This window comes from Tenrec ecaudatus, chromosome 16 (assembly GCF_050624435.1).
Source record: "Tenrec ecaudatus isolate mTenEca1 chromosome 16, mTenEca1.hap1, whole genome shotgun sequence".
Lineage (NCBI taxonomy): Eukaryota > Metazoa > Chordata > Mammalia > Afrosoricida > Tenrecidae > Tenrec > Tenrec ecaudatus.
Window position 1 is genome coordinate 44,366,429 of NC_134545.1, and position 27,126 is coordinate 44,393,554.

Below are 27,126 nucleotides of genomic sequence, written 5' to 3' on the forward strand. Positions count from 1 at the left end.
GAATTCGTTCCACCACATCAGACTGTTAATGAAGCTTTCTAGATAGAGTTTCTGAGGAGACTGCATAACAGTGTGTAACAAAAAGGCCTGATTTGTGGCAGACTGGGGTTCTGTCACCCCAACAATGCACCTGCTCATGTAGCCATCTCAGTGTGCCAGTTTGGGCACAAAATGGCACACCTCTCTTACTCCACACACCTTACTCACCTGACCGTGCTCCTTATGACTTCTTTTTGTTTCAGTAAATGAAGAGGGTTTGAAAGGACAGGGATTTGACAACATAGAAAAGGTGAAGAAAACACAAGGGAGGTGCTGTCAGCCATCCAAACAGATGAGTTTGAAAAATGTTTCCAAGAATGAGATGCCAGATTTAACTATTATAGTAAGTGTTTTGAAGGTGATAAGGTTCTTTTGTAAAAAATTTTTAAATACATAGTTGGGGTACAGTGGTTCATTTATTGGTACCCCCAACATATACTGTTAATATTTAAAATTATCTCTACTTTCTTCAGTGTAAATATAACAGTTCTCACGAAATAATAATTTATAAATTATCAAGGGTTCATGAGGGAGGGGGACAGGAAAGGAGGGGAAATGAGACCTGATACCAAGGGCTCAAGTAGAAAGCAAATGTTTTGAGAATGATGATGGCAACAAATGTACAAATGTGCTTGACACAGTGGATGTATATATGGATTGTGATAAGAGTTGTATGAGCCCCCAATAAAATGATTTTTTAAAATAAATGAGTTCTCATTTTATAATAATGTTTAGATTTGAGTTTCAAAGTCTTTGCTAATTTGATAGGCAAATAATCGCAAATTAGCAGCTGTTTGAAATTATATATTTAAATTACTGATAAGATTTTTTTCCCCTTGCTACTTTAAATGAGCCATTGATACTTGATAGACCATGGAGTTCTGTGAATAAGGGTCAGAGTGTCTGGGTTCAAATCAAAGGTTGTCAGTTGTTGTTTGTAGAACTGTGTCTCAGGTATTGTACTTGTAAAGGGGGTTAGACAATTCATCTGTCAATGAGTCAGAATTGACTTGATAGAAGTGAGATGATGATAATGATAGGAAATTAAGGATCTTAAGGCAAATGGGTTATTCCAGGGCCAGATCAGGAAACTATAAAGATGAATTTGGTACCTCCTGTTATGCCATAAAAGACATGTTTTGTGTTGTTTTTAAAAAATCATTTTATCGGGGGCTTGTACAGCTCTTATCACAATCCACACATACATCCATTGTGTCAAGCACATTTGTACATATGTTCCCATCATCATTTTCAAAACATTTTCTTCCTACCTGAGCCCTGGGTATCAGCTCATTTCCCCCACCCTCCCTCATAAACCCTTGATAATTTATCTTTTTTTTTTTCATGTCTTACATTGGCCGATGTTTCCCTCACCCACTTTTCTGTTGTCTGTCCCCCTGGGAGGGGGTTATATGTGGAAGACAGTTTTCAATGGATGGGAATATGTCAAAAGGATAGAGGAGTCAGTTTGGAGCAGTTCCCACTAAATAGACCTAGGGGAATTTGAACATCAAAATAAATAATGGTAGCAACAAATTATAATCCACATAATAAGTTTATTAGGCTATAAATTAATGAACACGTGCACAATGAAAACTTCCTGATAGTAGAACATCAGTACGTACAAGAAACAATGGAGTTAGAAGATCAACAATTAATAATTACTCTAAGTAAGATTCATCAAAGAATACTAAAAGTAATCAGTGAAATTGGATGAGAATATTTATAGGCCCTGACATACCCTTTCATCAGATACTTATGGATTATCATAAGGAAAATGGATAGATCTGGTGGGCACCACCTTAGCCCACTAATGGAAGAAACAAACTGCCATGCTTGTCCTGTTACAACGAACCGAGGTGGACACAGTATTAAATGTGTGTATTCCCACCACAAGGAAATAACTTGAATCCAATTATGAAGCGTTAGACAACCTCAAACTGAGGAATCCTGTACAAAAAAGGTAACCTATACATGCCAAAAATATAAGTCACTAAAAACATAAAAATGACTGAATCTCAGATGAAAGGAGATTTAAGAGAGACAATTATTAACTGTGATATTTAGCTGGAAGAAGATAAAACACATTTCCTTTACTTATTCATTCTAGAAAGGAAATTAGTTAAAACTGTTAAAACTGGAAATTTGTACAAGGTGTACATTAATTAGATAATTGAGCCCATCCCCCAGAACAATGCACTACAAGGATAGCATTGAAGCTACAGAATGGGGAGAGGGGTGCGTCTGATCAGAACACACAGGAGCAAACTAAAAGGGAAGAGAGAAAGAGAGTAGAACACAACCTGGCCCACCAAACTCCTAAGGACAATAATCCAGCGCAGAGCAGCCAATGCACAGAGAGGACCATAGGGCTGGCCCCACCATGAGACACAACATCCTCACTGACCCTTAGAGCTACAGGGAACAACACTAGACACAGTGCAGGAATTGTGCCCGATCTGACCCCACCACACCAGGGCAAGACACTAAGAGCATGAATCAGGGCAGCAAGAGAAGCAAAGCAGTAAGTCTCAGAGGAATACTAATAATAGATTTGGGGGCCAGGGTGTGGCACCCTATCAGACTCAACTGGAAAACATTAATAAAGGTCAACAAATGGACCTGGAACTACTTACAGGCTTTTTGTTTGTTTTGTAGTGGTTGTAGTTTGTTTTCTTTTGTTGCTTTATTTTGCTGTCTTGTTTTTGTGCATATTATTATCTCTGCATGTCTATCTAGATAACACAGGTGGGACAAACAATTCAGAAGAGAAAACAACGGGACGAATGGTTCTTGGGGGACATAAGAGATACGGAGGCGGGGGAATGGAAAGGGGGTTGCCAACAAACACAGGGACGAGGGAACAAATGATATAAAATTGATGGCAAGGAGGGTGTAGGATGCTGGGTGGGGTTTGATCAAGTACAATGTAAGAGGAAGGGTAACATGGTGACCATGTACGCAGCTCACACCTGGAACTCCGTGAAAATCAGTGAGTGAGGATATTTGGTGGCTGAGTAAGGGTTTCGAGGCTGTTGGTTGATACCCATGACAGCAGCCCAGAGTGCTTCTCTGAACCAGAAGTTGACTTCAATCCCACTGCCTGCACTCCCTGAGGATTCCCAAGGACCCAGGTCTAACTGCCCCTTTTGCAGTGTTCCACTGCACCACAGGCCTGCCAGGCATCCAGCAGAGGCTTCTGCCTAGCCTGACTCCTCACAGACCTGCCAGGCAGACTTGCCCAGAATGCTCCAGTCCTCTGTCAGGAGGCATCTGTCAGGAGCTCATGCCACTGTGGTTTGGGTACCCAAATCTGCAGGGCCCGCCCTCTGCATTTTCCCTGCCCTTTGTGCTCCAAGCAGTGGGGCTGTGTGCTAAAGGAAGTAGCTGGGGCCTCCTTCCCACCCGCCCACCTGTCCGAAGTGCCCCCTAGCCAGCAACAGACCTGGGATGATGGGTCATCCCTCATGCCATCCCTGAACTAAATGCCCCGTACCTTGGCCAACATTTTCCTTCAGATCGCAGTAGCTGCAAACAGCCTATACAAAGGCCTGAGGGTGACTGGAACACAAAGCATAGGCTAAGGTGAGAAGGAAATCCCAGAGGGGCAAAGGTGAAACACAACCCCTCAAGGGAGTTGGCTATAGGCAGCCTACAGAAACAGCAACACCAACCTCCCAAAAAGAGAACCCAGGGCTCTGTGACTCCTGGGAAAATGGCACCTAGTTTCAATGAATTAACAGGAAGGCAGCAAGCTGCTTCCACCGCTTCAACAAAATAAGAGAAAATTAAGTGTCAGAGGATGACCTAGACCTAATGGCAGTCATAGAAAAGGCAGACATTGACCTCCCACAGAAAGAAATCTTCAGAATGTTATTAAGAGTATTACAGGATATGAGGGAAACAACACAGAAAAAGGATGACACGATAGAGGAGATAAAGGTCATGTACCAAAGGAAAATAAATGGATGAGATAATAAAAACTAGTAGCAAATTCATAGACTTCGCCCACCAATTTGAGGAGGCAGAGAACCATATAAGTGACCTAGAGGACTGTCAAGCAGACATTAATAAATATGAAAAGAAATCAAGTAAGTCTACCAGAGAAGCTGAAGAAAACTTCAGAGCTATGTCTGATGCTATGAAGAGGAACAACATCAGAATAATTGGATTACCGCAGGAAGACACAACAAAGAAATCAATGCCAAATAGTGATGGAATTCTTGGAGGAAAACTTGTCCAGCTGAATGAATGAAAACCAGGCAACCATCCAGGCAGCTGAATGCACACCAGCTAGACTAAATCTCAAGAAGAAGTCACCAAGACATAATAGTTAAACTATCCAACTTTAAGGAAAAGGAGAAAATCATGAGAGCAGCTAGGGAAAAACAAGCAGTGACATATAAAAGCAAACAGATAAGAATATGTTCAGACCGATCAGCGGACACTATGAAGAAGATGAAAGAGTGGAGCAATGAAAATTGAAGGAAAATAACGCAAACCCAAGAATCCTCTATCCAGTCAAATTATCTATTAAGTTTGATTGAGAAGTGAGGATTTTCCCGGACAAAGATAATGTCAAAGAACACGTTAAAAGAAACCCAGCACTACAAAAGATCCTTGCCGACTCAGTATGAGCAGAACAGCAGTCACCAGGCACAAATACAAGATCAGAACATTGTACAATTTCACTTAGAGACCAACAAAGGGAAAACAGACCCCAAGATAACATTGATTCAACAGTTGGAAGAAGGCAAGAATGAGTCACACAAACACACCATGCACAACCCACGGATAAGAAATGGAAGCAGGAAAACACCCAACACAAGAGGAATAAAATGACATCACAGAGTCCACAGATAGATGTAATAACCCTGAGTATCAATGCAATGAACTCAGGCCTTAAAAGGCAGAGACTAGCAGACTGGCTTAGAAAACACAACCCCTGATCTACTGTCTACTGGACACACATCTCAAGATTACAGACAAAAATAGGCTGAGAATCAAAGGTGAGACAAAAACATACCAAGCAAATTGCCATTCAAAAAATGCAGGGGTTGCGATCCTAATCTCAGATAAAATTGATCTAAAAGTGCAAACAATAACAAAAGGAGGGACACTATATAATGCTTGCGGACCCATAGAACAAGAATCACTAACCATATTAAACATATTCTCCCAGAAGAAGAGAACCATGGAATTCGTCAAACACTACAAAAGATGAAACAGCAAATCACAGGCTCAACATTTATAGTAGGTGACTTCAATATATCATTCTCTGAAAAAGACAGATCACAGGGAAAAACTCAATTGCCCACTGAGGAGGTGGACAAAGAACCTGAATAGAAGTTTCTCAAAGGTAGAAATCCAAATGGTCAATAATCATATGAGAAAATGTTCCAGATCCCTAGCCATAAGCAAATGCGAATGAACACAACGATGAGATACCACCTAACACCCTCAAAGATAGCCCAATTAAAACAATCAGAAAGTAATAAGTGTTTGATGGGTTATGGAGAGATAGGAACTCTTGTCCACACCTGGTGGACCTATACGTATGTACAACCATTATGGAAATCGATTCGGCGATATCTAAAACAGATGGAAACTGAGCTACCATATGACCGAGCAATCCCCTTACTGGACATAGACCCAGAAGAGACAAGAAACAAACCACGACAGTCATCTGTGCTCAAGTGTTCATCACAGCACAGTTCACAACTGCAAGGAGTTGGAAACAACCCAAATTTCCATCAGTGGATGAATGGATTTTAAAACTGTGGTACATACATACAATGGAATACTATGCATCCCTAAAAAACAGCAATGAACACATGAAACACACCGACACATGGGAAGAACTAGAGGTAATTATGCTAAGTAAAGTGAGCCAAGCACAAAAGGACAAGTATAACATGAGTTCACTGAGGTAACCCCCCCCCCCCCCAAAAAAAAGCAAAAAGTAGAAGTCCAGGTACTACAGCAGGTGGCAAACCCAATCCAGGGATATATATCGCAGGCAACTAATGAGTGGAGGAAAAAAAAAGAGAGAGAGAGACAGGGGTAGGGGGGAGCAGGGCACTAACCCGCCAAAGGGTAGGGTGTTGTTTATATTTCCACATGAGAGGGAGAGAAGGACCAGGCTTTAACCTGGAGTGCCAAGACGTCAATGCAACATATAGGCATAAAGCAGGGAACCAACAGAGAGGTCACCGGTGTCGGCCACCAATCCCAACTATGTGGGCCACCCCTGCCCCCCACCCCAGAGGAATGCATTTCAGAGGACAGCACTGAAACGGCAGCTCAGGAAGTGGGGCGAGTCTGATCAGGAGCAAATGTAGAGGGAAGGAGAGTGAAACACACCCAGACCCGCCAAGTCCTGAGGACAATATTCCAGCTCAGAGCAGCCAATGCACAGAAAGGATCACAGGGCTGGCCCCATCACAAAACACAACGACATGTCCCTCACTGACACATAGCGCTAAGGGGGACAGCACTGGGGACACAGTATGGGAGATGTGTCTGATCTGATCCACCTCACTGGGGTGAAACACTAAGGGTGTACAGCAGAGCAGCAAGGGGAACAAAGCAATGAAGTGTCCGAGGAATGCCAAAGGTGGACTTTGGGACCAGAGCTGGCACCCCAGCGGACTCAACTGGAAAACATTAATAAAGGTCAACGGCCAGACCTGGCCCTGTTTAAGGGCTTTTCAGTTTTTGCTGTTGGTTTTTCTTTATCTTTTTGTTGTGTTGTATTATTTGTTGTGTTGATTTCTATCTTGGCTTCTTTTTGTTGTTTTGCTTTGCTTTGGTTTTGCGCATATTATTGTATATGCATGTCTATCTGGACAAGATAGGTGGATGAAGAATTCAGAGGAGAGAACAAGGAGACTGACGGTTCTGAGGGGACACGAGAGAGTGGTAGGTGGGGGAAAAAGAGGGGGATACCAACAAACCCAGGGACAAGGGAAGCATAAGGGATAAGAATAAAAATAAGTGAATGGGTGATCTAAAATTGATGGTGAGGAGGGCATAGGATGCTTGGGGGAGGCCTGAATTATGAAAACTGAACTAAAGGTCAAACATGATAGTGGGACAGGAGGAGAGTAAAAGGAAATAGAAGACAGAACAGGGAAGCAAATGGCATTTATAGAGGTCTAAATACAGGCATGCATATATATGTAAGTACATTTATATAAAAGGACAGGGGAATAGATCTATGTACATATATTCATTTATAAAGTATTATGGCAGCCGATGGCCATCGAGCCTCCACTCAAGTACTCCCTCAATGCAAGAACAATTTGTTGGACTAATATGACACTCTGATTGATGTTCACCTTCCTGACATGATTGCTGAAGACACAGTGGGTGCATAAGCAAATGTGGCATAGAAAGGTGATGGTGCCCAGCTATCAAAAGATCTAGCATCTGGGGTCTTAAAGGCTTGAAGATAAACAAGCAGCCATCTAGCTCAGAAGCAGCAAAGCCCACACGGAAAAAGCACACCAGCCTGTGTGATCATGAGGTGTCGATGGGATCGGTTACCAGGCATCAAATACCCACAACACAAAATAACCCAAAAATCATATCAATGGGAATGAGGGGGAGAGCAGCCTGGAGGCCTAACGCCCATCAGTAGTCAATTGGACATGCTCTCACAGAAGGGTCACAAAGAAGAGAAGAGCCAGTCAGGGTGAAGTACAGCATCTATGAAACATACCATTTTCCTCTAGTTCTTTAATAATTCCTCCCTCCCTCCCCTACTATCATCACCCCAATTCTACCTTACAAATCCAGGTAGACCAGAAGCATGTACACTGATACAGGGAATCCAGGACAGATAAACCTCTCAGGACCACTATTGAGATAAGCAATACCAGGAGAGTAAGGGGATGGTGGGAGGAGAAAGGGATAACTGATCACATTGATCTACATATAACCCCCTCCCAGAAGGATGAACAATAGCAAAGTGGATGAAGGGAGAAAGTCGTTAGTGTAAGACATGAAAAAAACAATAATTTATAAATTATCAAGGGTTCATGAGGGAGAGCGGGTGGGTGGGTGGGGATGAGGAGCTCAAGAAGAAAGAAAATGTTTTGAAAATTATAATGGCAACAGATGTGTAAATGTGCTTGTCACATGGGTGTGTGTATGGAATGTGATTAGAGCTGAAATAACCCCCAATAACTATTGTTTAAAAAAAGATAATAGCGCCCAATTGACATTCATTCACTGATTTTGATGATTTGTTCTAGAACAAATTGTCCTAAACTAGAACATCTTTGTTTCCAGAAAACATACACTGAAGTATTTAGGGGTAAGGTGCAATATGCCTGCAACTTACTGTTAAATGATTTGGGGTGGGGGGTTAATTTCTGAGATAGAAAGAACAATAAAGCAAATGTGATAAATATTAACATTTACAGAATGAGAGTTATAAGCATATGAGATTTCTTGGTGCTGTTTTTCCTTTTTCTTAACTTTTCTCTAAGTCTGAAGTTATTTCAAAATAAAACTTTAAAAATAATCAAAGAGTGAGCTATATAAAACACAGACTGGCAGCAAGAAAGGCCAGGACCTGCAGTAACTGGTACCCCTGTAATATGTAAATGTGTTCGGAGAAACAGCAGTTACTTGCCTTGCCAGTGGGCAACTCTGACTTGAAATTACAAATATTTTGTGGAAAAGGGGTTTCTCAAACGTCTGGTGGGTGGTAAAATTGGAATTGAGGAGTAGCCATGTGTAAGAGGAGACTGAGATGGAAGAAGACAGAGGGCCTCTTTAGAATCCAAGATAAAGAGATATGACATCAGCTTCCTACTGAGATAGTCACTCCTTCCTCCACCTTGCTTAGATTCTCATGAGTCACAAAGTGCAAGAGTTGGTTTATGAGCAAGATGGGAGTCTGTACCCTTTTGTCATTCTGGCCAAGCTCAACAAGTGATTTGCTCTAGAGTGGCACAAAAAATATAGATTATTATCTTTACATAAAAACCATCAGTATGAGGAAAAAGTCAATAATTAGTCAAAAGCACAGATGACAAGACTGGGGTGTCTATGACTAGAGTACTGGAACCTAAATAAACAGAACACAAAGAGAATGGTGACACATCATGGTAAGTGTAACCAATGTCACTGACTAACTTATACGGAAATTGTTAATTTGCTGTGTAAACTTACACACACACACACACACACACACAAAACCAACAGTAAAATATTATTTTAAAAAAAGGATCTATTCTGATAAACCCCAAGTTATCCTAGGAAGAGGAAGAAGAACACTTTATTACAAGTGCATCAGATACCGCCCTGTAGAATAGCGGTCAAAGCGCCAACAGGCAGTTCTTTATATAAACAACAATGTATTTCATCTGTATCTATACTCACTGTGCAAGTGGGCAGCTACGGCTCTTTTCTTGGTGGTATTTTGTTTCAGCTTGCTAAACTAGCAATTATTATAGATGAAATAAAGATCATTTTTTCCTGTTTCACAACATTATTTAAGGTCCTGAAAATGCACTCCCCTGACCAAAAGGCCTTCAAGCTCATGGACAAAATAGAAATGAAACAAATTTTACTGTTAAAAAGTCCCTTTAAAAACAGAGCAGTTTGGGGAAAACCTGTAAACCCAGTTTATCTTTCTTGCCTGTAGCTCTGAGTTAAGAAGTTGAAAAGGATTATGATAGTTCACTGCATTCAAACTCTCCCTCAACAAAAGACTGGATTCTAAATTGTTTTAGAAAGATACCTATCTGCCCTTATGTTAAGTAACTCCAAAGGAGGAGATACGATCAATTTCCCCAGCAGCCTACTCTATCTTCCATGAAACATCTCTAGCTAAGAAATTATTTGGGTTTTAAATTTAATTTCTTTTTTAAAAAAATTTTATTTTATTTTTTAACAATTTATTGGGGCTCATACAATTCCTATCACAGTTCATACATATACATACATCAATTGTATAAAGCACATGTGTACAGTCTTTGCCCTAATCATTTTTTTCTACTTTTCTTTCTTTACATTTTATTAGGGACTCATACAACTCTTATCACAATCCATACATACATCAATTGTATAAAGCTCATCCATACATTCCCTGCCCCAATAAATTTAATTTCTATTGAGTTTACACCAGTTCCCATTTTCTTTGACTGTTGTAAAATTCTCCCTCTAGTCTCTCTCCTCTGGGGGGAATAGCTCCAAACCTTTAACTTTACTCAAAATAGTCACCACACTCCCTACAGGATAGGACCCAGGTCAAGGGTACAGAAAAGAGAAACTCTAATCACACCCACGCATTGCCTTGCCCAGACATAGTCGGATGGAAGACAGGTATCATAATGGTGCTGAGTCGCCACCTAAGGTTACTTTTGTTCCATAGCATGTGTTTAAAACATAGAGGAAATTCTAATATGGTTCCCACTAAAATAGGTGCAATAAAGATTAAAGGGTAATATCTTTGCTACCTGGGCTTTCCTTTTACATATAAAGCCTCAGTGCCAGATCAGGGTGTACAAGATGCTACTCTATTGAGTCTTGCATTTTGTTAAGTGTTAATACTTTTCTATTTTAGGTATAAAATAATTGTGGGCAGTGACTACCCTAAGGATTCTATTTATTCAAATGAATCAAAATACATCAAGGGGGGGTGTGGAGAAAAAGAGGAGCTGATACCAAGGGTTCAATAGAGAGTAAATGTCTAGAAAACAATGATGGCAACTATGTACAAACATGCTTGATACAATTGATATAGGGATTGTTGTAAGAGCCCTGGATAAAATGATCTTTTAATTAAAAAAATCAAATGATTGAGTGGCTTGTCCTATGAGATACAAAGAGAAAAGTATCAGGGACTTTAAAATGGGTTGGTAGCATGGCACTTAGATCAATACCCATAAACAGTGACTAACTAGTGCTCTAATGCAGAGCTACCGAGGAAAATGTGACGAAGTTCTAGGAGATGGGATCACAAAGAGGAGATTGTGGGCTATTGCTTTTTTAACCATTTTATTGGGGGCTCATACAACTCATCAAAATCCATACACACATCAATTGCGTAAAGCACATCTATACATTCATTGCCCTCATCATTCTCAAAACATTTGCTCTCTACTTAAGCCTCTGGCATCAGCTCATTTTCCCCCTCCTTCCCCACCCCCCTCCCCCATGAACCCTTGATAATTTATAAAGTATTATTGTCATATCTTGTCCTATCCGACATCTCCTTTCACCTACTTTCTGTTGTCCATCCCCTAGAGAGGAGGTTATATGTAGATCCTTGTAATTGTTTCCCCCTTTCCACCCCACCCTCCCTCCACCCTCACCACTGGTCCTGAAGGGATCATCCACCCTGGATTCCCTATGTTTCCAGTTCCTATCTGCACCAGTGTACATCCTGTGGTCTAGCCAGATTTGTAAGGTAGAATTGGGATCATGATAGTGGGTAGGGGAGGAAGCATTTAGGAACTAGAGGAAAGTTGTATGTTTCATCGTTGCTATACTGCACCCTGACAGGCTCGTCTCCTCCCCAAGATCCTTCCATGAGGGGATGTCCAATTGCCTACAGATGGGCGTTGGGTCTCCACACGCACTCCCCCTCATTCACAATAATATGATTTTTTGTTCTTTGATGCCTGATACCTGATCCCTTCGGCACCTCGTGATCACACAGGCTAGTATGCTTCTTCCATGTGGATCTTGTTGTTTCTCAGCTAGATGGCCGCTTCAAGCTCAAACCTTAAGACGCCAGACACTATATCTTTTGATAGAGCACCATCAGCTTTCTTCACCACATTTGCTTATGCACCCTCTTTATCTTCAGTGATTGTGTTGGAAAGGTGGGCATCATGGAATGGCAGTTTAATAGAACAAAGTTTTCTTGCATTGAGGGAGTACTTGAGTGGAGGTCCAATGTCCTTCTGCTACCTTAATACTAAACCTAAACATATATGCATATTGATCTATTTCTACATCATCATCAAGGCTATTTTTTTATATTAGATTTTGAACAGAGGTGAGGAGAGGAAGACGTGGTCATTTCAGGGAGAGGAACCGTATGGACACAGAATGGAGGTGCACGAACGTGCTTAGAGAGAAAAGGAGATTAGAGGATAAAGAAGCCTAAGATATCTTGAATATGGAATTAAGGAGTTTGCCTTACTCTGTACATGCATATGCTATTTGAAAAATTTTAATTCAAATGGTTGTTTTATAATATATGTATATAATTACAATATTATAATGTAATTATAATATCTATAAACAACTCATGAGTGGTGGACACAGAAATCTTCAGGACAAAGACAACTAGTTTTGTCTTGAAACGTGATCTGTGGATGTCTCTGTGAAATGAAAACCGTGAATTCCTGGTGAGATGGATCTTTAGGGATAACTTAGTTTCCTAGATAACTAAGCCAAGAAAGGGGAGATCAGTCTATGTTAATGAATTAATAACTAGAAACGTTATCTGTGAGAAAAAAAACAACTTAGTAGTATTAATATAATTTCCTTCAATGTGAATAAATTGTGTCAATCTAAAATTGCCATACAGTTATATCAATACTTTTCATATTTCAATCTCTAATAACAAATTTAGATGCAATATATTTTTTAATGGTTTTCCTTGAGCACATTTACACTGTAGTTTTCACATTTGTGTACCTCACAAAGATTATGTAATTTTAAAAACTGTATTCTGATAATCAATTAAAAATTAGTTCCTTGCCATTGAGAGATTTTATATGCTTAAAAATGACCATTATCATGAGACATGTAGCTTTCACATTATTTTGAATCAACTCTTCATATTTACATTAAATTTTACATATCCAATATAAACGAGGAAGAAAAAAACTATCAATATTTTATTTTACATTATTCTGTGTGAATTTTTATATTTTATTCTGATTTTAATTGTGGAGGCTCAAAAGATCAAATGTATATAAAATAATTGTTCCTTGGAAAACCTCTTGCAATGCAGTACATTGCTTAATATGGTCCTTATAACCACAGGCTTTAGACCGCCCATCAAATGACTGGAGCTATGCAAATTAGGTGCTTATAACCTATACCAAGAAGACTGGATAACTTGTTAATAATGTAAATAAGATGTACAGCTCCCTAGAGAAGGTGGAGTCATGCAAATAAAGGTATGTAGAACCCTACTGAAGTGACTGGTCAGTTTTGTCATCCTGTTAGGTTTAAAATGAGACATCCCAGAAGGCAAAAGGGAAACTACAAGACCGTAAAGAAAAATGAGCCAGGAGTGGAGTGTGTCCTTTGGACTTGCTCCGTGCTAGTAACCGCCATGACCCTCCAGAAATGCAGAGCTGTAACATGGTCAGAGTGAAAGATGGTGAGAAACAGTGAATCAGTGGCCAAGGACCAATGACCAGCAAGAGATAGTGCAACGAGTCCTGAGTGCCTTCATGCAGAGGGCTTGCTTGCTGGTAGAGTAGAGTGTCTCTGGGCACTTATCAGTGAAACGAAAATAGCTTTGGAACACTGGCGCAATGACGGATTGTGGGGTGCTGGGGAGAGAGAGGCAGTCCCATTGATCTGGTCAGAGAACTATAGCTTGTGTCTTTTTCTGATACTGAACTTAGCCTGTTATTTCCCTGGGAAGGCCTCTAATCGTGAGCATGATCTGTGAGTCCAGTGAGGTCAGTGCAACAAATTATTGAACCAGCACTGAATATAGAGTGTGCTGTGGGAGTGACAGCTGGTGTCAGAATTGTCTGAAAGGCTGGCAAGGGGAAGCATGTCTGCCCTCCATTTCCTAGGTATCAGTTTTGCATGGTTGATGTTGACGAAGACTTTCCTCCCCCTTGGGAAGTCAGATGGTATCAGGTATCTCTGCCACACCATTTTTACACCTCTAGCTACAAACACTGTAATGGTTTCCATTATACAAAAGGAAAACTAACAATCAAGACAGTTATTTCTACTACAAAGGCTCAAAAGGACAGGCTACCTAAAAAATAGTTTTTCTAAGTGGAAATCTCTTTTCTGGTCCCAACAGTACAAGATCACAGGCACAATTTTTAGAAGCTGAAAATGCTTTTAAATAACCTTTCCTTTAGCGATAATAGCAAATAATTGCCTCTTTTGGCGCTAATGAGCATTGCCACCACTGAATGGAATGTACTTCTGCAGGTTCATACAATGCAATGGCTCTGTGAGCTAGTGACACTGCAGAGGCCTAGTGTCAATTTCCTACAGTACAATAACTGAGCAGCAGTCAATTTGTCAATCGAGGAAGACTTGCTAACCTAAATAAATAGAAAACATTATCTAATGATAAAAAAAAAAAAACAAAGTACGTTAAATAAAGTTCTATGTGTTTCCTGTAACGGTCATCAACTCCTGGATCATGAAAGTAAATAAAGCATTTCACTTACTGAAATCAATGAGGAACCGTCCAAGTCCTTGCCTTTGGTGCTGGGGCATGATCATTATGCAGGAGACATTATATTTCTGCTGGCAAAGCTTTTCCTGAGGGAAGGAGAGACAGATAGAGTATGTCAGAGCTCTGCTGAAGTGGGCACTTCCCTGCGCCTGTGACTGGCCTGGTAAAATATTCAGGTGAGCCAAAGTGTTACGTAAAGATGAAGCCCAATAATCCTACTGCGTTAACCAATCAAACTATCAACATATCTTCGATCCAAGCATGATTCTCAGTTGTGTCTTTATTATCCTTGAAAGTCAGTACCACAAAATCCTATATGCAGAAGCCAAGAAAACATAAACCAAATAAAAAACAGAATAAAGATGGTAAGGAAGAAACGCTTTCCTGGCTTGGACAACTTGAGAGATGACAAAAATATGATCAAGAGAGTCACCATGCTGACTGAATTCGGACTTAGCCAGCTACCTCGAGAAATGGCTTGTAACAGTGTAACAGCAAACTATGAATAAAAAGCAATAGTAAAAAGTTAGAAAAATAATCCATCTGTATTTCAAACCAGAAAGACAAGACAAAACGAGACAACAACAAAAAGAAACTCCCAGCTCTAAATAATTGTAGGGCCAACATATTATCAACAGCCAAGAATCAGGAAGGAGGCTGGGGAGAATATGGTGGAAAGCTGCTCTCATAGCTGGCTAAAGAATCTGAAATGTCCTTGGGATGTGGTATCAGGGCAGCAACATTTTATTCAGAGTACACAGAACCAGTCAAAACCTGCACAGACACGATCTGAAAAACTTCTGAGGTTGCGAAGTCTCTGGCCAAACGGAAACCACAAATAAGACTGACCACAAATGGTACCAATCACATCAAAGAATTACTTCAGATCACCTATGTCATTAATTAATATATTTGAAAGATCATAAGCAATGGCTGTGGAAACCCCCATGGGGTAGAATTAAAGAGCTCTGTGTGGGAAAAAAAAAGATGTGCTTCCAAGTTTTGCACATTCATAAATGTCTTTTAGCTTGTCAAAAATGGAGAAAAACATGTTCGTCAGTTTTCCTAAACCCACGGACTGCCCATCACTGGAAGTGTACCTCAACACCAAGAACTTCAAAGAACACAGAGAGGAAGAGAGGAAGGCATAAAGCCAGCCATTACAAAGGCTTGACTGTCGAAAGGCTGGCATCCTAACCGAGATACTGATGACCACAAAGGGCACGCAGCAAGCAGAAATGACAATTCTCCCTTCAATGCTGCATTACCATGAAAACCACATGTTGGCTTCCCTGAGGGAAGTGCGAAAACAGCTTAACGTTTAGGAAATCAAAGATGCTAGGTGGTCTGTAGGGCAGCAATTAAAAAGTACGTGGATGCTGACAGTCAAGACAGCAAACAGTGATTAGGCCCTTCACATACTTCCTAGGCACCGTGGTTTTGTTTTTTTTGTTTTTTAAAAATCATTTTATTAGGGGTTCATACAACTCTTATCACAATCCATACATACATCAATAGTGTAAAGCACATTTGTACATTCATTGCCCTCATCATTCTCAAAACATTTGCTCTCCACTTAAGTCCTTGGCATCAGCTCCTCCTTTTCCCTCCTCCCTCATGAATCCTTTATAATTTATAAATTATTATTTTGTCACATCTACACTGTCCGATGTTTCCCTTCATCCACTTTTCTGTTGTCCGTCCCCCAGGGAGGAAGTTATATGAAGATCCTTGTAAGCGGTTCTCCCTTTCCACCCCACCCTCCTGGTATCACCACTCTCACCACTGGTCCTGAAGGGATCATCCGCCCTGGATTCCCTGTGTTTCTGGTTCCTATCTGTACCAGTGTACATCATCTGGTCTAGCCAGACTTGTAAGGTAGAATTGGGATGAGAGTGGAGGGGGAGGAAGCATTTCAGAACTAGAGGAAAGTTGTATGTTTCATTGTTGCTACACTGTACCCTGACTGGCTCATCTCCTCCCCTCAACCCTTCCTTAAAGGGATGAGATTTTCAAAATCATGTGTCATTTATTCAAATTACGGTCATCAAACAGCCCTGTTCAAAGCATTGGGCTTCACCAAAAACATTCTGGAAAAGAAAATGAGATTATGCGGCCTTGTCCTTTACCTTAGAGAAGTATCCGACCAGATGACAGCCCTTTTCATCATTTTTTGTAAGCACATAAAAAAGGAAAGGTTCGACATCATAATATAACGTTTTGTGGTCCAGGAAGAGCTTGGCTAACAAGCAAAGATTCTGGCAATAAATTTTGCTCATATTTCCATCAACCTAGCAAAAGAAACAGACAACACGATTTAATACAAAATGCCACTCAACATAAAATTTTTTCTTCTACATAGTGCAGTAAATGCATAACTGTGTTTCTAAATCCTGAACTGAGAGATTAAAACACTCTATTAAGTGAGACAGAGTTAAACAGAAAATAACTGTCATTTGGCAAAGAAAATTTTGTACTTTCTCTTCAAGGAAGCTGAAGAAAGGCCAAATTATTAGCAATGGGATAATTTTTAGTTGCAATTTATTATGATTTAAAATGATTAGCCATGTCCTCTCTATTTGAGCCAAATAAATCTGAATCAACAGAAATATAAGTAGATCAAAATACTTTCCAAGTAAGTTAATCTTTATGTTATTTCAAAAGGGTCTTTACCACAAAAATAAATACATAAACTCTATTATTTTTATTCTGAGTCCCCCAAAATGGGGATTAGCCAAAGAGGGGTTCATTTTGGCTTTATCCTAAGCATTATTTTAAATATAATTAGAAAAGATAAAAGACGTATGTTGGGAACACTCACAGAGAAAGTGAGATGGCTTTTAGTCTACAGTAGTGTCATGACTGCTGTCGACTTCTGCTCAGAATGAAAGTATCTAGCTGTGACACCAACGGTTACAGACAGGAGGCTAGGCACAGATGCCAGTTTCTTTGATCAAATGTAATTACTTGTTGAAAACAGAAAGCACAGCAGATTCAAGCACAGCAGATTCAAGAAGTTTTCCCTAGCACTTTCCTTAGGGGAAATGGATGTTTGCTAACCAGAGCTCTTTAACAATGAACTTGACCGTTCTCAAGTCTCCTGTGGACCATAGGAGTTCTCATATTGCACAAATTATTTTTAGACTTCATATAACTATTTCTCCTGGATGAAACCTAGGTCCTACGCATAGCAACACAATCAAATATGGGCAATGGGTACTTAGGATATAGTCTTCGTTAATTAAAGGAAGGTTTTATGTATTTGGGACTACAGACCTTTTGAAAATGGTAGCACATTACCAAAGGGAAAGACAGAGGTGCATGTTTCTGTGAACCAAGAAAATAATTAAGAGATGATAAAATGCTGAAGCAAAATTCTTATCAGTAGACACAATCTTAACTTGCCATGCTGTCAAAAAGGACAGATGAAGAGATGGTAGGAATGTACTAATCTGTGATTATTCATTTATAAGTTAGGAAACTGCTTAGAGAAAGTTCCCACATATGCTGTACTCTTAAGCATGAACTCAGATTCTAGAATAGGAAGTGTAGCACTTACCAAGTTCAAACCATTCCATCATTTTTATGAATAATTTGAATTTTTTCCCCTTTCATCTCTGTATGGTCCAAAAGTGCCTGCTCTGGGATAGCAGACCATTTATAACCCTAGAAGCCTGCTCATGAGGGTTTCACCCCAACAGACACTCATGCTGATTTATTTAATGATTGATTAGTGAAGGATAACTATGTGTTTTGCCCTTTGGGAAACAATAAAACAGTAATTTCCTGCTTATTTTGGTTAGAAGAATGAGTCTAAGGCATGAAGAAATAAACCAATATAGAAAGTCAAAGACACTTGGTGAGCTTAACTGACAGCAGTTTTGTAGTTCTTGACTGGCTGGGCAGGGAAAACATGGAGCCTGTGGTCTACTTTCCCTCTAGCCCAGGAACTGTAAACCAGAGAGGGGTCTTGCCGCCGTCAAAAACAAGGGGCAATATCTGAAATGCAGTTCTACCACAAAACATGTAAGGCTGCCATGTGTTGCAAAAGACTCCAAAGCAATTCGATTGGTTGAGGGTTTAGAGAAAATTTTGCTTTTATTTAAGAACTCAAATATCATCAAATCTTCCCAAGAACAAAATCCTTCCTCCCTAAAATTTGCCAAAAAGGCCTGATATAAGAGGAATTTTAAAGAAAGCATTAAAAAACAAAAACCCCGAGGTCACAGCTGTATTCTCCATTTCTGATAGGCCTTAAAAATTAGTCCGAGAAATGGAGCTTGGACCACATACTAAATATAACTCAAAACATTACAGGTCAGAAAATAAGAGAAACTTGGAGCAGAATCACAAAAGGTCTGAACAATTCAGAAAAAGAGAATCATAAAGTAAAACGGTACTTCAGAGAAAGAAGATATCATGTCCTCAGTGCAAGTCAGGTTTGTTCTGAGGATCCAGGAATGGAAAACAGTGCATGAAAATGGGCAATGGAAAAGAAAATAGAGGAGGGCAGTAAAAAGTGCTTGACTGGAAATATGGAGGACAGAGAATTCTGAAGCCCCACGTTTAGGTAAGAGCATGCCAGAAAACCATGGTCTCCTTAGGATAGCAACCAATTCAACTAAACTGGATCCCTGAAACCGACAACCAAATGACTACACAATGCAATGATACAGAGGTCAAGACCTTCTACCACTAAATCAATTCTCAAAACACAAAATGTCTTCAAGAAATCCACAATGACAGACATATGGTCGATCACAAAGGGTTCCTGTAACAGCACAGCTCTCCAGGGGTGGCCTACACCCAGATAGGAGAAGTTCCAACATCTGCTGGGATCTCACCAAAGGATTATCCACCCTGCCAAGAAATGGATGGAAACACAGGTGGTTGTGTACTGAGGAGATACGTACAGCTGCTCAATTCCCGGGAAGAATGAGCACCTGCCAGACACTGGCTGTAGCTGCTGAACAACGCTAATTTCTCCTGCCAAAAAAAGTAGAATTTTCAAAGAGCTGAGGAGACCATAAATTCACTAGTGAATATCTTGGCATAGACATGGATTTGGGAGGGAAAGACGCAACATTTAATGTAATGAAACAGGAATTCCTCATCAATTTAAATGATTGCTTAGCATGATAAGATAAATATTCCAAACCATGCAGTTATTTTTAAAAAGTCTGAATTTCATGCCAAAATTAAGCGTACTTTAAAGTTTCCACAAAGAAATCTTTACAGAATCTAATAATTAGGAAAGGTTTCAAGAAGCTGAGTTTTATTTCTACATGCTTACCTCAAATACTGAAAGGTCTTTTCTTCGATAAATTTCATTTGCTGGAGGGTGAAACCAACCACACTTCTTGGAGTGTCTTAGCAAAATGTTTTTACTTTTCATGTATTTAAGACAGAATTCACACAGGTAAAGCTTTGGTAATCTGTTGAAGTTTTCAAAAAAAAATCAAAGAAGCAATCAGATTCACTATGTATTTTTTTTAAGCAATTTATTGGGGCTCATACAATTCTTATCACAATTCATACATATACATACATCAATTGTATAAAACACATCTGTACAGTCTTTGCCCTAATCATTTTTTTTCTCTTTTCTTTTTTTACATTTTATTAGGGACTCATACAACTCTTATCACCATCCATACATATACATACATCAATTGTATAGAGCACATCCATACATTCCCTGCCCCAATCATTCTCAAGGCATTTGCTCTCCACTTAAGCCCCTTGCATCAGGTCCTCTTTTTTTTTCACTATGTATTTTAAGGGAGAAAACATTGAAAAATCTTTTTTTTAAATCATTAAGAAACCTGTGTTAGGAACAATTAGCCACCAGTTGTAAAGAGGATATAAAAACCTTACTTCACTTTCCAATATAATTCATAATATACAGTGTCTATTTTATTAACAAGTCATTAATTTCACTAGAAATATCTCATAGCCATGGTTAGGAGACAAGCCAGTCAGGGTTCAGTGTGGCAATGATGAAACATACAACTTTCTCCTAGTTCCTAAATTCTCCTCCTCGCCTCCCCCCCCCCTGCATTATGATCCCAACTCTACCTTACAAATCTGGCTAGACCAGAGGATGTACATTGGTACAGATAGGAACTAGAAATACAGGGAATCCAGGACAGATGACCCCTTCAGGACCAGTGGTGAGAGTGGCAATACAGGGAGGGTGGAGGGAGGATGGGGTGGAAAGGGGGAACTGATTATAAGGATCTACATATAACCTCCTCCCTGGGGGATGCACAACAGAAAAGTGGGTGAAGGGAGATGTCGGACAGTGTAAGATATGACAAAATAATAATAATTTATTAATTATCAAGGGTTCACGAGGAAGCAGGGAGGGAGGGGTAAAAATGAGGAGCTGTAGAAAGCAAATGTTTTGAGAACGATGATGGCGGCAGATGTGCCAATGTGCTCGACACAGTGGATGTATGTGTGGATTGTGATAGGAGTTGTACAAGCCCCCAATAAAATGATTAAACAAAGAGAAGTATCTCACAGCAGAAAATCTTCAGTTTTAGAAGCATCATGCTAAAAATCAATAATAAGGATGGCATTAGTCTGGTAATGGTGCAAACTTCTCAAATTCAGATGTCATGTCAACACTTTCCACACCATAAAGGCCAGTGATATGCTTGCAATCATCTTTTATTCAAAGTGAATTTATGACATTGTAATAATGTGCATGCTTATAAGGCACAGTTGTTTCCATTTTCACGCTTAGATGAGACAAGTTCAAAATTATCATAGTATATTACAGTTTAATGCAGCAAATACAGAACTAAAAATCAAAAGACCTAGTTTGTGTTCTACCAATTCCACTGATTCTTATAGTGAAAACAGTTTCCTCTCCCATTCAGATTTTTGTTCCCCTTAAAAAACCCAATAGCATTTTTATGTTCTCTAGCCATATTTAAATAGATCCTGCTAACATTTACAAGACAATGGTTAGAAGCACTCGAAAGGTCTTAGGGGTAGAAGAATGGGAGACAGGTTTGGGGCAGAGATTAGCACAAATGAGAGTTATTGCTGTGCAAATTTCATTCAAAGCTCTTGAAGCACATAATTTGATTATGTGATACAAATTAAAGCTCATAAACATTCAAAGAAAACCATTCAAGAACACATACAGCCAAGGGGTGTAAGCAGGAAATGGAAACCAGGGCTTCTGACTTGGTTTGCCATTCAACTTCCAGAACACACTCTCACCGCACTTTCCCCTGTCTCATCTCTTTCAGTTTAAATGATTGGCCAGAACTCAACTACAAGTACAGAAAAATGACAACCTCGACTTGTGAAGAAACGCGAGTTTAGGATTAGTGGAAATTTTTAAATAGATTTTAAAAATTGTACATAGAACAATAAAGTGTACCTGATATGACTGAAAGAAGAAATCTATTCACAAACTGTTTTTGTAGTCTCTATCATCTCATAGTTACTCTTAGTTCAGAGTAACTTAGTTCTTAGTTTTCCAGATATGAAAACTATTTATCTTCATTTTAAACAATTTAGGCACAAATGCCTCTAGAAGTAAAGATTTGAGGAAGGGTGTCTTAATCACTTCCCTTGATTTTCATCCATTTTCTTTCTTTGCTATAGTTTGGTTAAAAAAAAAAACACCATCTTGACATGAAAATGCTACATTTTGGAGATAAAGGACTGATACACTTAATTGGAAAAAGGAAAAATTGAATTTATCTAAAATTTTATAATGGTTAAAAAAATTCCCCCTAATATCGTTTCAGAGAAACCAATATTTGCCCAATTAACTAAGAGAAAATAAGATCTAGAAGGTAAAACTCCAAATTTACAATTCCTGAGTAACTAAGAAAGTGCTGGAAAAGGTGCTGGAAAAAAATAATAGCTGTTGAATCACTTTGAACAACTAACAATTTATCATTTATCTCCTATAATAATTTAATTTCTATTTTATTTTGCAGTTTTTAATAAATCATTTTATTAAGGGCTCATACAACTCTTTTCACAATGTGTACCCACATTATTTGTATCAAGCACATTTGTTCGTATGCTGCCATCATCATTCTAAAAACACCTGCTTTCTACTTCAGCCCGTGGCATCAGCTCATTTTTCCCCTCCCTCCCCGGTTCCCCCTCCCCCTGAACCCTTGATAATTTATAAATAATTATTTTATCATATCTTACACCATCCGATGTCTTCCTCACCCAGTTCTCCACTGTCCATCCCCCCAGGGACGAGGTTATATGTAGACCTTGTAATCTGTTCCCCCTTTCTCCCTTACCCTCCCTCCACCCTCCCACTATCGCCATGCTCACCACTGATCCTGAGGGGTTCATCTGTCTTGGATTCCTTGTATTTCCAGTTCCTATCTGTGCCAATGTACATCTTCCGGTCCAGCCGGTTACGTAAGGTAGAATTGGGATCATGATAGTGGGGGGGGGAAGCATTTGAGAACTAGAGGAAAATTGTATGTTTCATCGTTGCTACACTGCACTCTGACTGGCTCATTACCTTCCCACAGCCCTTCTGCAAGGGGATGTCCAATTTCCCCCAGATGGGCCCTGGGTCCCCACTCTGAACTCCCCCTCATTCACAATGCTATGTTTTGTTTTGTTTTTGGTCTTTGATGCCTGATACCTGATCCCTTCGACGCCTTGTCACCTCACAGGCTGGTGTGCATTTTCCATGTGGGCTTTGTTGTTTCTCAGTTAGATGGCCCCTTATTTATCTTCCAGCCTATGGGACCCCAGATTCTATATATTTTGATACTAGGCGCCATCAGCTTTCTTTATCACATTTGCCCATGCACCTGCTTTGTCTTCAGTGTTCGCATCGGGGCAGGCCAGTGTGCTTCTTCCATGTGGGCTTTGTTGTTTCTTAGCTAAATGGCTGCCTGATTGTCTTCAAGCCTTTAAGACCCCTGATACTATATCATTTGATAGCTGGGCACCATCAGCTTTGTTCACAACTTTTGCTTATGCACCCACTTTGTCCTCAACGATCGATCGAGTTGGGACAGGCCGATGTGCTTCTTCCATGTGGGTTTTGGTGTCTCTCAGCTTGTTTATCTTCAGGTCTTTAAGACTTCAGGTGTTGTATCTTTCGGTAGTCGGGCACCATCAGCTTTCTTCACCACATTTGCTTGTGCACCCATTTTCATTAGCGATCGTGCCAGGCAGGTGAGCATCTCACACTGCCAAATTGTTAGAACAAAGTGTTCTTGTGTAGAGGGATTACTTGAGCAGGGACCCACTGTCCGTTTCCTTAATACTAAACCTATAAATATATGTACATAGATCTATTTCCCCCTCGTTGTAAAAAATATATTTACATCTTTATATGTCAGTATTTAAATCTCTATGACTACCCTTTGCCTCCTAGTTCTTTCCTCTGTTTCTTTGTACTTTGCTCTTGTCGCACTATCATGTTCTGCCTTCGTTTGGGTTTTAGGAATTCCTCTGTTACACTGCCCTTGATCCAGACCTCCCACACCCCCCTTGAAATTGATTTTGGATCCCTTGTTATTCTCTTGTCTCTGGGCTTGTTAACACCCTCTTCCTTTCCCCCTGCCTCCCCTACCCTCACGACCCCCCTGAACTATCATCCCATTGCTCTCTCTTCTGGCTTGTTTATTCCGCCTATCCCTTCCAGATAGATATGCTATGTACTATCACATCACTGAGTACCACACGAAGCAACAACAGAAAGTAAAGCAATAGCTGTAACAACAACAGCAACACACACACCACACACACACAAATGTATGAATAGTTCAGGGTCTGTTTGTTTTCCTTCAAGGGTGCTTTCCAGTCAAGTCTGATGGGGTGCCATATCCTGGTACCACCTGTATCCCTGGGGACTTCATTGCTTTGCTTCCCCCGCTGCTCTGCTGCATGCCCCCAGAGGCTGGCTTCGGTGTGGTGAGCTCATGGCGACCACAATTCCCACTGTGTGTCTCTAGTGTTGTCCCCAATGGTGCTATGAGTCAATGAGGAACACTGTGGTCTGGGCCAGCCCTGCGGTCACCTCTGTGCATTGCTTTTCTGAGCAGGAACATTGTCCTCAGGGCTTGGTGAGCCAGGATGTCCGTCACTCTTTTCTTTTGTTCCCCTATCCCCTCTCCTTCGCTCCTGTGTCCTCTGACCAGACCAGGCCCTCTTCCCCTCTTCTTGAGCTGTAGGTCAGTGCTGTCCTCTGAAGTGAATTCTTCTTGGGGGGAGGGTGGTGCGGCACACTTAGCTGGTGATGGGGCCGGCCCCTCAGGCCTCTGTCGGTTCCCGGCTTCAGTCAGTGGGTTGCGTTCTCGTCTTGGAGCTCCTAATTTCTATTTTAGATTCAAGGTATTTTTCCTTCCTCACAGACATTAAAGCCACACTCATATCTCTGCCAGGCTCATTCCATTACCTTGCATATTCCTGTGGGTAAGGCGAGGAATACCAAGTCTGGATTTCATATTTTCCAAATTCTATTACAGAAGGGTATCGGCCACAATCCTCCACTCCACTTTCACACTCTATTTTCTGTCAGAGAGAAAAAAGTAAAATATAAATATCAGAAGAGGAAATACTTCACTTACATGCCTTGGCTCTTCTATTAGTAACTCTGAAATCTATCAAGACTAGAACACTAATCTTCACCATTACTAAAACTAATCTTTCATGTTACTAAAACATGATAGCACTTGTTAAATAGTAATTACCTCTGGCTAAGACATGGATAAACAAACTGATACCCTAAGAAGCAGGACAGGGAAGGAGTACAATCATAGTATATTCAAATGAATTTATTTCTAGATTATTAAATGCATTTGCTGATCTGTTGCAATGTACTACAACTGGGGATAATTATAAAAGTACAGTTGTTGCACACCTTTAAAGTGTCCTCTAAGTAATGCTTATCTCGACTGTCCTTGTTTAACTAATTAATTATGAAATCTCGGACTGAAAGCCGGCCTCCCTGTTAGACTGCAGCGAGCTGTGTGAGGCTAAGAACTTTGCCTGCCTGGCTCCTGCGGCATTCCCAGTGCCTGACACATAACAAGAATGGTTTCGTGAATAAAAAGCCAATTAGCTTTAAATTTAGGAGTATCTGTCAGAAAATGGTCTGTTGTTCATCATATGAATGCCAAAAGCAAGCTGAAAGGAGAAAAGAAACACATATTTAAGTGCTTGGAACCTTAGTAATTTGGGGGATGTTTCAACACTTACCTTCCTCAAAGGAAAAATGCAAAGCACCATGATAGGTGCAGATGAAGAATGAAAATATCCACTATATCTGAGTAGAAAACACCAGCGGTAATTCACCAGAGACGGGTACTAAAAATAAAGCTTAAGACACTATAGTCAACCTTTGCTTCCAAAAGGAAGTGGAGTGAGGTGTCGCTCATTCATGTCATGGAGTCCATTCTGACGCACACCAGCTCTATAGAGCAGGGTACAACTGCCTCTGTGGGTTTCCAAGGATCTCCACTATTGCGGGACATGAAACCTCATCTTTGTCCCATGGTGCAGCCGGTGGTTTTGAATTGCTGACCTTGCAGTCAGCAGCCCAGGCGCTGCTCCTCTGCCACGAGGGCTCCTCTCAGGGTAAGCAGTCTAACTAAACACGGTGCCATAACATGTAATGCAGTCTACTATCATAAAAATCTCACAATTTGTAATAAATTTATCTTTGAGATGCCCAATAGCCTTACCTTTCAAACATTTTGGTGACAATAACCTCAGTAGAGTTAATATTTTTAAGTGGACTCATTTAAAGAAATGACTGGATAAGGAAAATAAAAGTGACTACAACGGATCATGAAAACATTGCTTTCATCAATGCCAATGTGAGATAAATAGGAGATATTTTTTCATATTGTCAGTCATATTTGTAGTAAAAAACATCAATAAATTCAAAAGCAATGTTACTTTTTGTTAACTATTTAAAGCTGCTATTTTCTAAATTTAGCCCGCTCCCCACCTGCCTCCCCAACCCAGCCCCCTGCCCCAAGCAAAACGCTGTCCCTTCCCCGACAGAAGTGTTTTTCAAACCCTGCCTAAATCACTGCTAGTTCAGGCTAATGCGTTAGAGCAGCTCAGTCTTAAATCATCGTAGATAGTTTAAGGGTGGAGACAACTCTACAAAGTCGCTGCTTTTGAAATACAGATTAAGGTTCAGTACAACAATTACAGAAAGCTTTCTGAGGAGGATTCTCCATAAACGATAGCAGTACGTTCATATTACTAGTTAAGAGTCAGAGAGCATCCTTGTTACTGTACTGTGGTAGTCCAGCCTTACCTCCCAAGAAAGTTCCTGGGCCTGCTTAAAAACATCCAAATCCTCTTCAGTAACCGAATCCTTGTTTCCAATCACATTTACATCTGTACTTTCTTGTTTGATGCTTATTTTGATTTCTGTATCTGTCATTTAAAACCAGCAGAAAGCGTATTCACTGACTTGGGTCATCAGTAACCACCTCATATTTAAATGGTACCAAATTGGCATAGTGGGCAAGTAGGGCTCATCTTTTTTCAGCGTGATAAGCTTTGACATGCCAGCACTGCTCATCGATGCAGCAGCACCCTTTCCCTGCTGTACCCAAATATGTGGGTTTATCACTGTTAGCTTTTATAGCTACGATAAATGAGGAAAAATATGAACTAAACAAAGCAAAATCATATTATTT

General features: G+C 40.1%; 1 protein-coding gene across 5 annotated transcripts in view; it reads right to left on the reverse strand.

Moving 5' to 3' along the window:
- Positions 1-27,126, reverse strand: part of KAT6B (lysine acetyltransferase 6B) — a 273,044-nt gene that overhangs the window by 47,333 nt on the left and 198,585 nt on the right. For all 5 annotated transcript variants that reach the window (XM_075533364.1, XM_075533367.1, XM_075533366.1 and 2 more), the window contains exons 9-13: positions 26,739-26,860; positions 24,864-24,979; positions 19,746-19,887; positions 16,582-16,743; positions 14,445-14,538 (exon numbers count right to left, since the gene is read on the reverse strand). In XM_075533364.1, coding sequence (XP_075389479.1) covers positions 14,445-14,538; positions 16,582-16,743; positions 19,746-19,887; positions 24,864-24,979; positions 26,739-26,860 — 636 coding nt within the window. The remainder of the gene's footprint in view (positions 1-14,444; positions 14,539-16,581; positions 16,744-19,745; positions 19,888-24,863; positions 24,980-26,738; positions 26,861-27,126) is intronic.